Below are 16,380 nucleotides of genomic sequence, written 5' to 3'. Positions count from 1 at the left end.
GTTTCAGCGCTTCAGTAGCACCATGGGCTTTAAATATCATTTAAGGTCCATGTAATTTATATTTAAAATGAAAGAATTCAAATTATAAAATAAAATTATTTATCATGTATTTCCTTGTTTAAATTAATTTAACTTCAGCGACATGCTATATGAGTATAAATACTTAATTGTGTAAAGCAGCCAACTATCTTTATGCACATCTTTGAAGATGACAGCCTTATCAACGTCTACAATCTGAAACCAATAACTGACAAACTGTCTACTGGCTAAATCATTCATACAGATGTCAGATGTCCAAAGAATGATATACAACCCCACCAGTCACTGTAGAGGACAACAAGCTACTCTATCATCAGTCTTCTCAACAGTTATATTGATATGAGCTCCAATGTTCAGCATGCATAGGTACATAACTAGACCTGAAAAGACCTATACAATTATTGTGCCTTTTTGTTGTGTGTGTCTCTTGCTTGTTTTTGTTTTGTTTTGTTTTTGCTTATTCATCTGTTAACACTCACTTCTATATGTCTAACATTTATTATATATGCTTAGAAGTTTTTTCCACTGTTCTCACACTTTCTGAAATAGTAGTAACCTTATACTGCCAGATCATTTTGGACATTTTTCACAAATCTCGTGGTACCCAGACGATAAACCTTAATCACTTTGGTGATCTGACTTTCCCTGTATTAGCATAAATGAAAATAAGTCAAAATTATTAGATGAATTTGATCCAGACGGTGATGTTTCGCTTGGGATGAACTAAAGCAACACTGTCGGTTTCCTTTTGATGTTTCCTTCCCACATTCACATTGATTTTGACTTTGCTTTCCATACAAAACACAATCACCCTATGGACAAAACCAGGGCTTACCAACAGGGCATGGACCTCTTATCTAGTTAGGGGGTGATCAGTGACTGTAACTGTTTAATGACCATAAATAACTCCATGGTTCAGTGATGTGAAGAAAACAGTTTCTTTTGAGCATCCCACTGCTGCTCCAAACCAGACTGATGGTGTCCCAGTAGAACATTGTATTCTAATTTGATAATAATTGCTGTGCACTTGTTAATGTTCTTGTCTAATGTGTGTATAGTTTCAGAGTGGCTGCGTGGCTTTGTTTGGGTGATGACAGTGGGTGAGAGAGTCTTGGCTGTCTCCTTCCAATAACGCTATTAAATCAATATAGGCTTTTTTCTTTAAATGGCACATATAAAATGTCACACTGACCAATCACAAACCGATTTGTTGGCTAGTACATGTGGGTTGTAACAGCAGCCACGCTGTGGGAGTGTAATCCTATGTTTCTGACACCGCCTCGGTTTTGCTGCAGGCTCACTGTAGTCGCCAAAGCTCCAAACATTTCTCACAGCGCGATCTAGGATCGCTGTTCTGGATTGATGACCTCAGAGCTGACCGCGTTCCTTTGACGACAGCCATCTTTCTTCTCAGACAGCGTCACACAGTGTAAAAAGCCCTTCCAGTTGGTTAAATAGTGTGATATCAGTAATTTCTAATAATATATAATTTGTGAAAACAGATACTTTAGATGGTAAACTAGCAGAAAGCTTGCAGCTTGTCACAGAAACAGAAACGAACAGCATCAGAACATTTTGAACTGCCATACAGTGTTAAAAAAGTAACCATTAACAAAAGACATCTCTAGTGTGCTTTTGATGCTTTATTCTGCTCTCAGACGTCGCTGAATCATGTAACTATTTTGTTTGTTGAATATTTGCATAATACATGAAGCTGTGAGATGAGAAGCGACTAAAAAGACAGAAAAAAAATGTCACAGCATTGGTTAATGTCACCACCGGTTGAAGTGTGGATGACCCTAGGGTCTTGTGATTAGGGCACTCTAGAACAATATGGAAGAGTGAGTTAATTACAAACTATAATATGTGTAAATAATTTAAGGATACATTTTACAGATTGACAGTACAGTCATTGTAAGAAGAAAGTATGCACTCTTGCATTACTTAGGTTTTATGTATCTGGATAGAAGAAAAAGTAATGTGGTTCTGACTTGAAGTAACAATTTTCTGTATGACTTTATCAGTCTCTCACGTTGCTGTGGAGGAATTCTGGCCCACTCGTCTCAACTTTAACAACAGCATTATTCTTTCCTTTTTGACACGTTCTATTGTGGATTTGCTGCTGTGCCTGGAATCGTTGTCCTGTTGTGGGACTCAGTTTCAGCCAAGCTTTCGCTGTCAAATTTCATAGAGAGGAGATCATGGTCGACTCAGTGGCCGCAAGGTACCGAGATGCTGTGGCTGCAAAACAAGTCCAAATCATTACCCCTCCACCACCGTGCCTGATAGTTGATATCAGGCGTTGATGCTGTGTTTGGTTTGCTCCAAACACGGCGTTGCATTATTGCGAAACATCTTCATGTATGTTCAGCTGTAACTTTGCAAACTTGCGCTGCCATGTTCTCGTTAGAGAGATGAGTCTTTCTTCTGGCAGTCCTCCCAAACAAGCCACAATACTTGTTCAGCCTTTTTCTGATTTTGTACTGTTATCAAATTTAACATGCTAACTGATGCCTCTAGAGCAGGCATGGGCGAACTACGGCCCGTTAAACGTTTTGATCCGGCCCGCCAAACTTGAAAAAAATGTAATAAATTAACCTTGTTAATGTTTTATTTCCCCTGCAATTCTGATGTTTCCTCACTAGATGGCGCACTCTAGATATATTGGCTTTGTTGAGGTGAAGCGGCATAGGCTTATTACTCCACGTTTGCACTTTACCCTGTGACCTACCACCCCTCTATGAAGATGAGCGGACCCAAGAAAAGGAAAGTGGACAGAGAATGTCGAGTGTTCAAAAAGGAGTGGACAACTAAATATTTTTTCACTGAACACCGATCATCTGCTGTTTGCCTGATATGCCAAGAAACTGTGGCGGTTTTTAAAGAGTATAATATTAGCCGTCACTTTGCCACAAAGCACGCAAATTATGCTAGCAAGCTCTCAACAAAAGAACGGGAAGCTGCTGCTGAGAAGTTGGCAGCTAATTTGAAGGCTCAGCAAAGTTTTTTTCACCGTCAAACTGCCATTCAAGAGTCAAGTACCAAGGCCAGTTTTATGCTTTCATTCAAAATAGCAAAGGCCAGCAAACCACTGTCTGAGGGTGAGTTTTTAAAAGAATGTATGGTAGAGACAGCAGGTATTTTGTGCCCAGAGACCAAAGACAAATTTGAGAAAATCAGTTTATCACGGCGGACAGTGACTCGCCGTGTAGAACTAATAGATGAAGATATCACCAGCATATTAAACAAAAAGGCGAAGTCATTCACTTTTTATTCTGTAGCACTGGATGAAAGCAACGATGTCAAAGACACTGCTCAGCTCCTCATTTTTATCCGAGGAATCAACGAAACCTTTGAAATAACGGAGGAGTTTTTGACAATGGAGTCTCTGAAAGGACAAACACGAGGAGAGGACTTGTTTGAACGGGTGTCTGCTGCCATCGAAAACATGAAGCTTCCCTGGAGTAAGCTTGTTAACGTCACCACAGATGGATCTCCAAATTTAACGGGAAAAAACGTTGGCCTGCTGAGGAGAATCCAGAATAAAGTGAAAGATGAAAACCCTGACCAGGATGTCATTTTCCTCCACTGCATCATCCACCAGGAATCTCTATGTAAATCGGTGTTACAGCTGAATCATGTTGTGAATCCTGTGGTGAAACTCGTCAACTTCATACGCGCACGGGGACTTCAGTACCGTCAGTTCATTGCGTTCCTGGAGGAAACTGATGCGGATCACCAGGACCTGCTTTATCACTCCCGTGTCCGCTGGTTGAGTTTGGGCAAAGTGTTTCAACGAGTGTGGGAGCTCAAAGAGGAGATTGGCGTGTTTTTGGAGCGACAGGGCAAGACTGAGGAATTTCCTGAGCTGAGCAACAAGAGCTGGATGTGTGACTTCGCGTTTGCTACGGACGTATTTTCACACTTGAATGAGCTCAATGTGAAACTGCAGGGGAAGGAGCAGTTTGTGCATGACATGTACACAAACGTGAAAGCCTTCAAATCCAAGCTGGCTTTATTCTCCAGGCAGATTTTGAACAAGTCATTCACTCATTTTCCTACACTAGCCACGCTGAAAGAGGCCGGAGCAAAAGTAAAGAAATACAGTGAGTCACTGGATGCACTGCACGGAGAATTCTGCCGTCGGTTTTTGGATTTCGATAAAATTGACAAGTCACTTCAATTGGTGGCCTTTCCTCTGTCACAAGACCCCGAAACAGCTCCAGAGGAGCTTCAGCTCGAACTCATCGACCTTCAGTCCGACCCTGCCTTAAAAGAGAAATTCAGCTCTCTGAAACTAAATGACTTCTATGCTTCACTCAATGATGCCGCGTTTCCAAATCTAAGACGAAAAGCGCAGATGATGTTGGCTTTGTTCGGCTCTACCTTCGTGTGTGAACAGACATTCAGCGTCATGAACATCAACAAAGCCAGCCACAGATCCAAGTTAACAGACCTACACCTCAGATCAATCCTGAGAATCGCCACAACAAAACTAACTCCAGACTTTGATGCGCTGGCTAAAAAAGGAGACCAACAACACTGCTCCCATTAAAATGTGTGTCTCCGTGATACGCACGTTGTTAAAATGAACAGTGCGCGCAGATCAAATATAACGCTTCACAGACTGACTTGCTGCAACTGTTTCGAACTTGCACTGGTCGTTGTTGACTTTTGGCACCGGGGAAACAAATTGAATAAAAGGAACAGGACAAGTACATCTGCATCTCCTACCGTTTTTGGAAAAAAAAAAAAAAAAAAGTTAGGAGGAGAGTGATGTGATATCCTGAAGGATAACAGAACTTTCAGTGCTTTAAAATAAAATGTTCATTTATTTGATTTTCAGTGTTTAAAGGCTCATTTCGAAGTCAGAGATTTTATTGTAATGCTTTTCTTCATTTAAAAAAAATGAAATTAAAGCACATGTTTTCTCCATATCCCAAGATGTGTATTTTTCCCCCAATGAGGTGATGTTTTCAAAGCATGCCATCTATCTACTCCTGTTCCGGCCCATTTGTCAAATGTTAGAACTCAATGTGGCCCACGAATCAAAAAGTTTGCCCACCCCTGCTCTAGAGTATGAGATGTAGCTTGTGGATTTGTTGTTTGTTTGTTTTTTTTTTCAATTTCTATGACCCATCAAACCTTAGAAGGGAAAGAGCGAGCCTTTTCTTTTCACCGTGATTGTATTTCTTAATGTTTAATTAAGATCTAAGTGCATCACAGAAAACATTTCAACCTTACTTTTATTGACTCTTCAACATCACCAGTGGTGGAAAGTTGCTGACGTATATGAAGACAAGAAGTTTGCATGTGTTTTGCATGACAACAGCAGTATGAGGAAGTTAACGGGCTGGAGACTGCTGACAGATCGTAAACTGCATTTATTGTTTGGAAGTTAGCAGACACAGTGTCCTGATGAAAAATCCTTTGGGACGAGTAGTTAAAAAAAAGTACAAGCTGTAGAGGGCAATTTTTATGAGTCAAATCACAGTGAATAAGAAGGGAAGCTGCGGGAGACCAGATACCATTCAGAGGTTGTTCCTCTGTAATTTTTTAAATGAACAGTCCCGGCAGCTGTCGCTTTATTGTTCCAGGATACAAATAAAAAAGGAATGAGAATCAGTATTATCATTAGCAGAATGGAATCAACAGTGTAGTTAATAAACCTTCGAATTCCCTTTTCTGCATATTTAAAAATAGAACGCATCCAGTAAAATGTTCAAGCAACAACAACAAAAACAACCCATACTACTATGAGCTGCAGCGTTAGCATTTCTGCTTTCTCTAATTCAACACGTAGCAGCTGCGCTTGGCGTTCAGAGCTTCCTCTTCCAACAGAGTGATTATGACAGGCTGATTGGTGTTTTGTGTTCTTGGGGATGAGAAGATCGCTGATAGCGAGGGCTGGGCTGGGAGCGGAGAGAAAGGATAAGAGAAAAATGGGGATGATGCCTTGTCGCTCTCGAGTAGAAAACAGGGATCAAGAGATTTTAGGGGAGGAGAGGATGGAGTTAAAAACAGGCGGTAGGAAGGGGTTAGAGCAGGGAATTTGAGGAAGATTCTAGTGGATTGTGGGGGAGAGGATGTGGTGAGTGATGGATAAAGAAAGAAGGGAGATTTGTAGGAGGAGCAATTGAGAGTAAGATCCAGATTTAACAGCACAGTAGAAGAGATGGCTGAGGATTAACATTCTGTGACTGTCTGCAAGTGTCGGGATAATCTCTGGTGTCCTGCAGTGCACTGTGGGAGGCCCACCATTGCTATGGGGGTTGAGGCCTACCACCAGGGCTGTCACTCCATGTGCATGTGTGAGTCCTCGTGTGCGACGCTCAGTCTAGGTGTGGCAGGTGGAATGAGGTGCTGATTCCAGCCCCCCCATCATGCTGCCCTCTAAGCAGCATGATGGATATGAACCACGGGTGTCGTGAGCTGGACGCAGCACAGGTGCTTTTCTTCATTGTCAGGGTAACCCTTACTTTACAGCTAGCTTATCTCAAACTCTTCACTTTTCCTCTCTGATTTAAAAGGGGGGAAATTCAGCAATCTGGCATACTAAGTGCACACGTTTCCCTTCTGTATGTAGTGCGAGGAGGTGAGTAGATAGCGCCTTACAGAGTTTTAATCCATATTGATTTGTGCTTCATGCTGCCTCACCGAATGGAGCGCAGCACCGCGGGGCATCACACAGCATGGCGAGGCATGCAATGGCGTTACCTTGCAGGTCTCTGCCGGCCAGTGTTTGTTTATGTGTGAAAGAGAAGGAGTGGGAGATTACCTGATAAAAAGGCAGGTACAGTCTGGCAGCAGAGAGCAACATTTTTAATAAGAGACACCTATAGCACACATGCACCCACCTATGGAACGTCATTGCTAGATTAAGATTAAAGAGGTGCTCTCGCTATTGATGATTACTGTCGATGACTGTTTCACACATACAGACTTGAAGTAGCAGGTTCCTCTTATGAGCCTGATGCTTGCGAGGGTGTTAGGCATTACAGTAGCAAATTTAGGTAATTATCTCTGATTGGACAGTTATTTTCTCTCATTGCCACTAGTGCTGTAGTGGTAAATTAAAGTGTGAATAAACCTTATGATATCTCAGTTACACTATCCAACAAGCACCACTGTGATGAAAAGATGTACCCATCAGTCGTGTCACATATAACACATATATAGTAATTCACTGGTTTTAAACACGAGGCACAGACCATCCTTCCTCATGAATTTGTTGCATTCATAAAACCTAAACACTGTGCTCAGTTATTGTATGGATACCAAACGAAGAAACAGACTCCGATTAAAAGCGCCCTGCTCAGCAGAAACAAGCAGGCAGTGGTAATGTCAATATTTCTGTTAAAACCATTTCTTCTCCACTCAATACTTGCTTTAATAGGTTGGCTTTGTTTCACGGCGAGTCAAATGGGAGGAAAGAGACGAGATGAATAGATCTATATTCGAGTCGCTAACCTCTAATTGTGCAAGTCTTCTTTGTTTTGCCACTTAATACTCAGCGCTGGCTAATCATCAGACAAGTATCTGACTTTATCCTCCATCTCCATAAACGGGGATGGAGACAGCCTGGTATCTCAGCTGGTCCCAAATCTTCCTTTTTGAGCCCTTTCCATGGCAAAGCCAAGTATCAGTTGTACAGGCAGGCAGTCAGGCGAAAGCCCAGAGAACAGAGAAATATGACTATTTGGATTCTCATCAGCTGCCATTTTCATAATGTCTTGACTTTACAAAAGAAAAAAAAACCTAGGAGAAGTGTTCAGTCTGTCTTCATCTCCTCTCTTTTCTCCATTTTGTCAAATTGGAAGCTTTGTCCGGTTTATGCAGGAGTATGTCTGTCCTGCCCAGTTGCAATCGATAGTGCGCCACGGTCACCTTTGTACGTAATCAATGGGTCACTCTAGACTACCCCATCCATTGTCCCCAGTGGTCCCTTTGCAAAGTCATAACTATCTATTTTAGGAGACAACAGCAAGTTGCTGATATCCGTTACAGTATCCTACATAAGCTTATACTTGAGATCAGTTGCAGAGGGATGTTTTAAAAAATTGGTATGAATTAAAATACTGTAAAACTATATCTTGATGCCGAAGGTTGTAAGCGTGTGCACAAAACACAGCCGCCTCAGTAGTAGCAACCATCAGCGGTCAATGCCAACAGATCTGCTTTAAATTAAAACAAACAGCAGCTTTGTATCTATTTCAACAACATTTTGCAGGATTACGACATCACTAAAATGCTGTTGTTGGTTGAGAGCATATGCTAAGGATTAAAAGAGAGAGGCAGTCCAAATCCTGTTCAAACCTTCCTGCCATTATACTTCCACACTGGCACTGCTCATTGCACAGAAACAGTATTAAAGTGCCATAGAAAACCATTAGTTGTTTTTCTCAAACACAGAGTCGTTTAACTGCAACAAGTATCATCTGACAAGTGTCTTAAGATCTTAAATCTAAAGTTTATGATACTAATTGTTCTTCTTGTACCAATTCAGAACTGTAAATCTGTTGTAGCTGTGGGTCATTTAACAGCAGTGGGTTTTAATTAAAATGTTAAGTGATGATAAACATCTATAAAAGATCTGATAAAATTGTTTAATCGTCAATTAACAGTAGATCTTTGGAAATGAGAGAACCACATTAAGAAAAAACCTATTTTCATTTCCAGATTCTGGCAAAACTGCTCATGTTTGAGAGGTACACACAAGGTGTCCTTTGGCATGAGTGCCAGTACTCAGTGGGTAATTGCAATGGTGAGATGGGTCTTACTCCCAACTTATTGCACATATATCCTAAATCTGGACGCTTTACCATCATATACTTAAGAACAATGGCAGCCCTTGTTTAGTACATTTGCCTGGCATGTGATAGATCCCCGAAACTGAGATTGGAACCATCAGGATGATTATCCAGTGTCATGACCCCTTGCAAGGGAGTTAAGGCAGTCAAAAGAAGTTTGAGTACCCTGAAGTCTGGTGGCTGCGAGTCAAGTGGTGGAACAAGTCGTCCACCAATTGGAAGGTTGGCGTATCAAACCCCAGCTCATCACCTCTGCATGTCGAAGCATCCTCCTGTGCATCTGTATGTGTGTGTGAATGTTAGACAAAAAGTGCTGACTGACTGGATGGGTGAGACTTGTAGTAGAAGATGTTTTGAGGTGCAATATACATACAAGTCCATTATGCCATCTGCTATTTTCCCCCCGAGCATGTTTTCCTGAACCTAACCACATAGTATTATAAACAAAAGTAGGTTACAAGAGCTGTCATATGATAATGCTCACAAAAAACAGACAGCTGTAGAGACAAACTGCGAAATTAATCAAATTTCTAAGGCAGTCTTAGGTTAACACGTGACCCAGCACTGGCCAGAATTGATGATATTGACACATTACGTATGCAGATGCAGTCATCAGGTAACTTTCACCCCACACCTTGGCAACTAAAAGACTAAATCGGAATCATCCAAACCGATCAATATTATTATGCTCCTGTCACCCCTGGGCGTAATTAATGCAACACAGCCCTCAGAACCTATTAAAAATGAATTGACTAATTGCAGATCGGTGGAGCGCTCTTGCCTCTATGTTTCTATCCAAAGACAATAGAGACACGACATTGCAAGCGCAAATATCACACAAAGGGCACAAAGCATTGAGAAAATTCCACGTCTTTATCTATTCAGTGTAAACCAGTTTTCAGTCTCAAGTCCTTTTGTATCTTGTCTCGAGCCTCTGTATTGATTTTTCTTACTTTTGATTCTAGGCCCCATCTCATTCTGCTTTTTCTTCTTCAATTTCTCAAGCCTTTCAGCATTGTGAATTTCCTCATCAATGTAGCCGACACGAGGTGCCGGGATCACTCCAGTAGCACCACTTATTTGTCTGTTGCCACAAGACGTTTCCATCGCTTCTCCAGTGTTCGCTTTCTTTTTTTCTTGTTACCATATTCTGTTCTGTTTTTTTTCCTCCAAAATAACTCACTCCCCCTCGATCTTGAACTATTCATTCTCACAGTGTGCGTGTTTGTGAGCTGTGAGGAGGCAGGAGAGCTATATCTGGCCCTATCAGAGTGAAAATGTCAAGAAGGGTGCAAAAGAAAGACCCATGTGTCTTTTGCTCTGTAGATTCACCTGATCTTTGAGCCCTTTGCTCTGCCAATGTTTCAGTATGTTTTGGGGGTTTTTGTACGCGCGCATCTGTTAGTACCTCAATCACTGTTTTTATTTTGTTTGTTTGTGCTTAAGTTTGCGTAGGCACGCACGTCTGCTAGTGTGAGTTAAGACAAGTGTTTGACTTTTTTTTTTTTTTTAAACAGATCTCATTTTTCTCCTTTCTTCTCCATCTCCCTTTTAATGTTTTTTGTTCCCCCGGCTTTCAGTTCTTCAGACGTTTTCGGATCTTTTCTGTTTTTGCTTCTTAGCAAAGTAAAACTCGTCATAAAGGGATCCCTTGGCCTTCTGAGGCCAAATATAGCAAGCGGTATGTCTCATTTGCTGTTTTTTTTTTTATTTCTTTTTCTTTGTTTCGCAAGCGTATTTTGTACTCTTTTAACCTTAGTTGGACAAAGTTGGAGTTAAAGTTAAAAACAGGATTTGCTTGTCTGTAATTGCAGACATGTTGGAATAGCTTTTACAGTATTTCTCAAAGTGTTGCAACACAGTCTACACACACATGGACAAACACAATCCAAAGATATGTTCATAAACATACAGCATATGCATGCACAGAGCCACACATACACAACATTAACAATTAGGCTTAAGTATACTTGACTCTGTATGTTAAGGAGCCATCCAAAGATCACTGGTGAAAGATGAGAGGTATAAAATGTGACAGATTACTCACCCTTTCCAGTACGCCCACAAACACACACACACACACGCACCTCTTCCTCCATCTCTGTCATGTGATTCAAAACGAAATCCTATTTTGCGTTCTCAGGCCCACACATTAACACTGTGACACAGTGAGGTGCACGTTATGAGTCTAACTAGCTCTGTAGCAGTGTCACATCGCCAAGTCCCCGCCTAATCAGGCCACTTGCGCACACACACGCATTCGCATGCACACACTTTGCGGAGGCCATGTGTTGGGACGGTGATAGAGGGTTGGCAGTTGGCAGAGAGACAGCAGACGCTGTTCTTCGACATCAAACGTCTCAGAGCAGAATCTCACTTTCATGCCTACTCGCTCTCTCTTTCTCTCTCTCTCCCTCTGTGACACACACACAAAATCACGAACGCACACTCGCAAACACAACAACACACATTTCCTCTGATCTTGCTGCCAAAACTCAAAGACTTGGAAGGACTAATACGCACACACGAGCAGGCACATACACACAGACGTATACCCGAGTGCTAAAAAGTCTTGAATTAAATTACGTCAGCCAGTGTTGAAACCTGTGAGACATGAGTACAAGTTACATGTGTGGCTGGAAAAATTATTACTCTCTCATTTTTTTCATTTTAACACTGAATCTAATCAACCATCGTGGTTTTATTTATAGCAAACAAATTAGCACCGGCATATAGTAAGCATACATACATTGCATTGTAGTGAGGCTCTTATTCAATATATACAGATGGGTAAGAAATAAAATAATAATAATAATTTCAGATGCACCCATAACAAGGCAACATGCAGCTGGTACAGTCAGTTTAAACTAACACTATCCTTTCTAGTAGTTTGATCAAACAAGCTGCAGTAAATGTTTTGAGTTGGTTTTACATGGTCACTCTTCCTAACATGACACATTTGACTTTTGGAAAAAGTTGTTTGGTTTAGGTAAAAAGTGGGTATAGTGGGTTTTAGATTACTTCAACAATCAGATAACCCACTCTAAGCAAGAACGTGGCGACAGTAGAAATGAAAACCTCACTTTTAACAGGAAGAAACCTCCAGCAGAACCAAACTCAGGGAGGAGCAGCAGTCTTACATAGAGGCCTAGCTGGTTGTGTCTTGAAAATGACTGGACCCCTTGTGGATCAAAGGGTTATATGGACAAATCTGTCCATATAACTCTGTTTATTAACTTTTGTTTTGTTGTAATCAGTCAGTGTGACCAGGGTATAGATCAAGGAAAAAGGTAACCATGTTTTCCATGATCCTGGTCAAGCAAACAGAATCCCGGGGGCCTGTGACCTTTAAGGTCCTTCAGAGGACGCTACCAGTGAGAAAACATCATGAAAGAATTAAGAATGGAGCTAATGCCTTGATTAAACGTTTGCTTAGCACCACTGAATAATTCAAAGGTCTCCTTTATTCATGATGGATGAATGGTAACAGACAGTGATAGAGAGTGGACTCAAGAGACAAGATGGAGAGGTACCGCATAGATATGATTGATAAGATGAAAAATGATTCATCGGCTCATCTTGACCCAGCGAGAGCTGCAAATGGAGCCATGGGTGGCAAGCTGGTGAAGGAGACATTGACTTCTTGCGTCTTTAGAAAGTTTGAAGGAGGACTTGTGAAATAAATCAAAGAGGAAGTGAGCAAACCTGTGCTCAATGCCTCTATGTTTATCGAGATTTACAATATCTGTGTCATCACATGGGAGCAAGCTTTGGCCACTTGTGTACACACTCTCACTGACACACTTCAGCATATGCGGGTGTTTGTGTGTGTGTGTGTGTGTGTGTAACCACCCACAGATCCATTTTACACACACAAGCTCCCTTTACCTTGACAGCAGGCCGACTTAAGACACAGTATTGATTCAAGGAGTAGCAGCACTCTGCTTCTGTGAGTGTGGTATTGGGGGTGGGGGATTCGATGAATGGACCATATTTATTCTATGCTGTTTGCGTGCATGTTTGTAACCAGCTTCTCCTCTAGAGAAAGTTGGTCGGCCCCTCTGCCCTTCAAAGTCATTTGGAATTCATCTGCGAGCCTGACCCTGACAGCTGTTTGTTTTTCCTCTCCAGAGAGCGAGGAAGAGGAATGGAGGGATGGCAGTGGGGGTGTGGTTAATGAGTGAGAAAGTGATAGAGATTGGGGAGGACAGAAGAAGAATGGAAGTGAGACTTGGGTGAAAACTTGGGGGGGAAGCAGCAGAGGACTGTTTCTATTCTTTCCTTAGCGGTCTCTGCGCTGTTTGGTTTGTTGAGCATTTGAGACACACAGGACAATAAGTGGTGCTCTGAACGACTTCCATTAGTATCCCTCATAGACCACTAGTTTGAATGTGTTGAATCTGTATAGCAGCATGAATACAAAGCAGGGAAAGGCAACTGAGATAAAAGGACAGAAGAGTCTCTAAGCAATCCCTGGGTGTAAATATAGGTTTTTCATAAGAAAAAAAAAAAGAAGGGGAAAAATTGTGGGTACTGAATTAGTGTGTCATCTGGGATCAGTAAAAAAAAAAAACCCTTTCTGGCTGAGTGTGATGAAGAAGAAACCCAGTGGGATGGATTGGTTTTGTGTTTTGTCTGTGCTGGATGTGGGGGTAAGCAGTCACGTCAATGAGCAGAGAAGGAAGGAGGGGAGGAGGATGCTGGGAGAAACCAGTGAAGAAGAATAGTTTTGAGAGGGGAAGCGCAAGGCCACGGCAGTCGAAGGTGAAAAGAAAGGGAATCACAAAACGAGGAGACTTGTGATTCGATAAATGGGCAGAGTGGAGCACCGGCAAGAGAGAGGTGCTCGCCTATTTTTATATCCCTCCTTGTGGGAGCCCCTGTTCGCTTGATCTATCCATCATAATGACAGAAACCCCCAAACTCACCTGCTTCTTCTCTCCTCTTACCCCCTTTTCTTGCTTTCGCTCCATTCTGCAACTCTCTGTTTTTCTGCATATTTTACTGTCGAGTCAAGGCCGACTGCTGTAATTGAATTAATAAGGCTGTATATTGAAGCCTCTCACACAGAAATTGCTTATTGACTAACAATAACTATTTTAAGCATGCACAGCTGACTCTGGCAACAAGCTCAAACACACACAAACACACACAGTGTTACGTCGCCCCTCCCCTCCCCCAAGGGTTATTCTTCCTTGCACAAGTTTTGTGGTCTTCCTTACATTGCCACAAGCAATTCATATGTCCATAGCTTGTGAGTATTGATCCATGAGGCTTGGGTATTGTAATCTCTTCAGTCTACACAATAAAGAGCCAATACAGGACACGTACACACACTTTCCAGCAGGAAAATGCACACATGCATTCTGGACTGTAGTGTTTGTTTATGGCTGGATAACGTGACTTTGAATCGAGGCCAGAATTTGAGAATTTATGTGTATTTTTATTTCACGTCACATATAAGGTTACGCGTAAGCTTTGTATTTGTTTGTACCGCGCTGTTTGCTTAACCATGAAAGGTTAGCTGTAGCACTACCTGTGTACACTGTTGGAGTTTGATTAAATTCCTCGTGGAGGGATTCATCATCTTTAGCAGGCAGAATAGAAGAAATTACAAGGCCATCAATCCTTGTGTTTGGTCTAGCTCTCACCATCTACCTTTGTGTATTTTGCCTTCTGTATTCATTGGATACAAACTTTGATTTTTTTTTTAACCCGGTACTGCTCATACCCACCCTGTTCATGGTGCTAGGAGGTCATTTGTCTCTATGTTAGAGCTGTCCTGTCTCCCTCCCTTGTTTTGTCTGGATCCTACAAATTCTTGTAACTCTTCATCAGATATACTTGATATATGTGGGGGTTTTGTTTTCATTTTTTATTTGTTTTTTGTTCTTTTGCATTAATGTATGGCCTTGTATAAATATTTTAGACCCTTGAAGCATTGCAGAGGCATCTGTTCGGTGTAGAATTTATTCTGCACTTCATGACGGTGACCGCAAATGCACAGCCAGACTCAATAACAGAAGAAGAAGAACATAGTATGCCACTTTGTTTAAAACAAATTGACAAACAGAAACTACTTAAAAGCATCCTCATAATGGCCCTGTCTGACTCCATTCATCCATCCGCTGTTATTTTGAACATGGTGCTGTATGTTTAGATCAGGAGAAAATTGTCACGCTGAGCCCATGAAGGAGATATTGTTGTTTTTCTTTTAAGGGAGAGTTCTTGAACAGTCAAGCGCATGTTATCGAGGAAGCAGATAGGTAGTTTGCAAGAAAAAAGAAATGTAAAAAAAGACTAGCAAAAACGAAATAAAAATGAATTTTTAAAAAGCCCAACGGGAAAAGTACTGGAAAGCCAAAAAGATGATAGGAAAAACAAACTCATGAGACATGAGGGAAGATGCAGGAGGAGAGGCTGATAACTTGACAAAGTGACTGTTGAAATATTCAGAGTGGTAATAAGGCATTGGTAAGCCAAATTAAACAATAATGAGGGCAGAAAAAGAACAAACACGGGAAGTAGAAACAGCAAGCCGTGCCAGGACATAACCTTCAAAATACAATGGGAAGCCACAGAAAAGAGGACATGAAACACACAGGCAAGCAGAGAAAATGCAGTGAGGGGAGACACGGGGACGGGTAGAAGGCAAAAACACAAGAAGAAAAACAAATGGAAATCTAAAGACATTGCAGACCTTGACAGATATTCCAATCCATCTCAAGGAAACCAGTCATTTATCACAGTCTGTGCAACCAACAAGCTAAAGCCGGTGTGTTATAATAGCGGCTAGGAAATGAAGAAAAGTTGGTGGTCATTAGATTATTTTAAGGAGCTACTCACAGATTAAGACATCTCTACCTGTTTGTGAGTCACAGAGAAAGAGGCTGGATTGATACTTCCTGAAAGAAATGTTGCCTTACAAGCTTAAGTCAGAGAAAGAATAATGCCAAGAATAACTGAATTGTTATGAATGATGAAAAATAAAGCTAGATTGTATCTACAAAATTACCTTTAAACAAGGAGACAAACAAGCTCACTTGTGTTTTGGTGAGTTTTTTTATTACATATCTTATCAACTTTTTTCTTTTTCTTTTTTACATCTGACAAACAACACAGACCAGTCAGGTAGACCCAAAAAACCATCTTCATTAAATCCTCTCATGCTCAGATGAGTTCAGTTGAATTCATTCTAAATAGATCTTATTTTGTCCTTAAATTGTCCTATTAGCCTACTTTGCAGCCATTCAGCCAATACTGTTGTCCTGATGCTTTTTTCATTAAGCTTTGTGACCAGTCTTACCCATGTATTGTAAGCACTTTAATTCCTTAGAATAAAATAAAATCATTTTAGCCGTCTATTGTATTTTATTGGTTTTCGTTTAAACTGGCGATCACACTTTTAGCAGCGAACTTGAACCATTCATTCGCTTTTTGACCATCACATTACATTTGCTTATTTTCTGCTGCCTATCAATTACTTTTAGTTACCTGTTAAGTTTTTGCTCAAACTTTTAGTCCAATAATA

At 41.1% G+C, this 16,380-nt stretch overlaps 2 protein-coding genes across 6 annotated transcripts in view; both read left to right on the top strand.

Moving 5' to 3' along the window:
* tenm2a (teneurin transmembrane protein 2a) overlaps window positions 1–16,380 on the top strand; it is a 159,446-nt gene that overhangs the window by 32,281 nt on the left and 110,785 nt on the right. The gene's annotated exons all lie outside the window — the stretch shown is intronic.
* On the top strand, window positions 3,024–4,594 carry LOC146638496 (general transcription factor II-I repeat domain-containing protein 2-like). Its single transcript, XM_085373778.1, has one exon. It carries the CDS (start codon window positions 3,095–3,097, stop codon window positions 4,592–4,594), a length of 1,500 nt encoding a protein of 499 aa, XP_085229904.1. The 5' UTR covers window positions 3,024–3,094.

Source organism: Diplotaxodon limnothrissa, linkage group LG2 (assembly GCF_057381915.1).
Source record: "Diplotaxodon limnothrissa isolate DT_005_m linkage group LG2, D_limnothrissa_male_GT1.1, whole genome shotgun sequence".
NCBI lineage: Eukaryota > Metazoa > Chordata > Actinopteri > Cichliformes > Cichlidae > Diplotaxodon > Diplotaxodon limnothrissa.
This window is presented reverse-complemented; position numbering and strand designations above follow the sequence as displayed.

Coding starts and splice junctions, on each gene's coding strand:
- LOC146638496 (XM_085373778.1), top strand. CDS start 3,095: ATGCTTTCATTCAAAATAGCAAAGGCCAGCAAACCACTGTCTGAGGGT.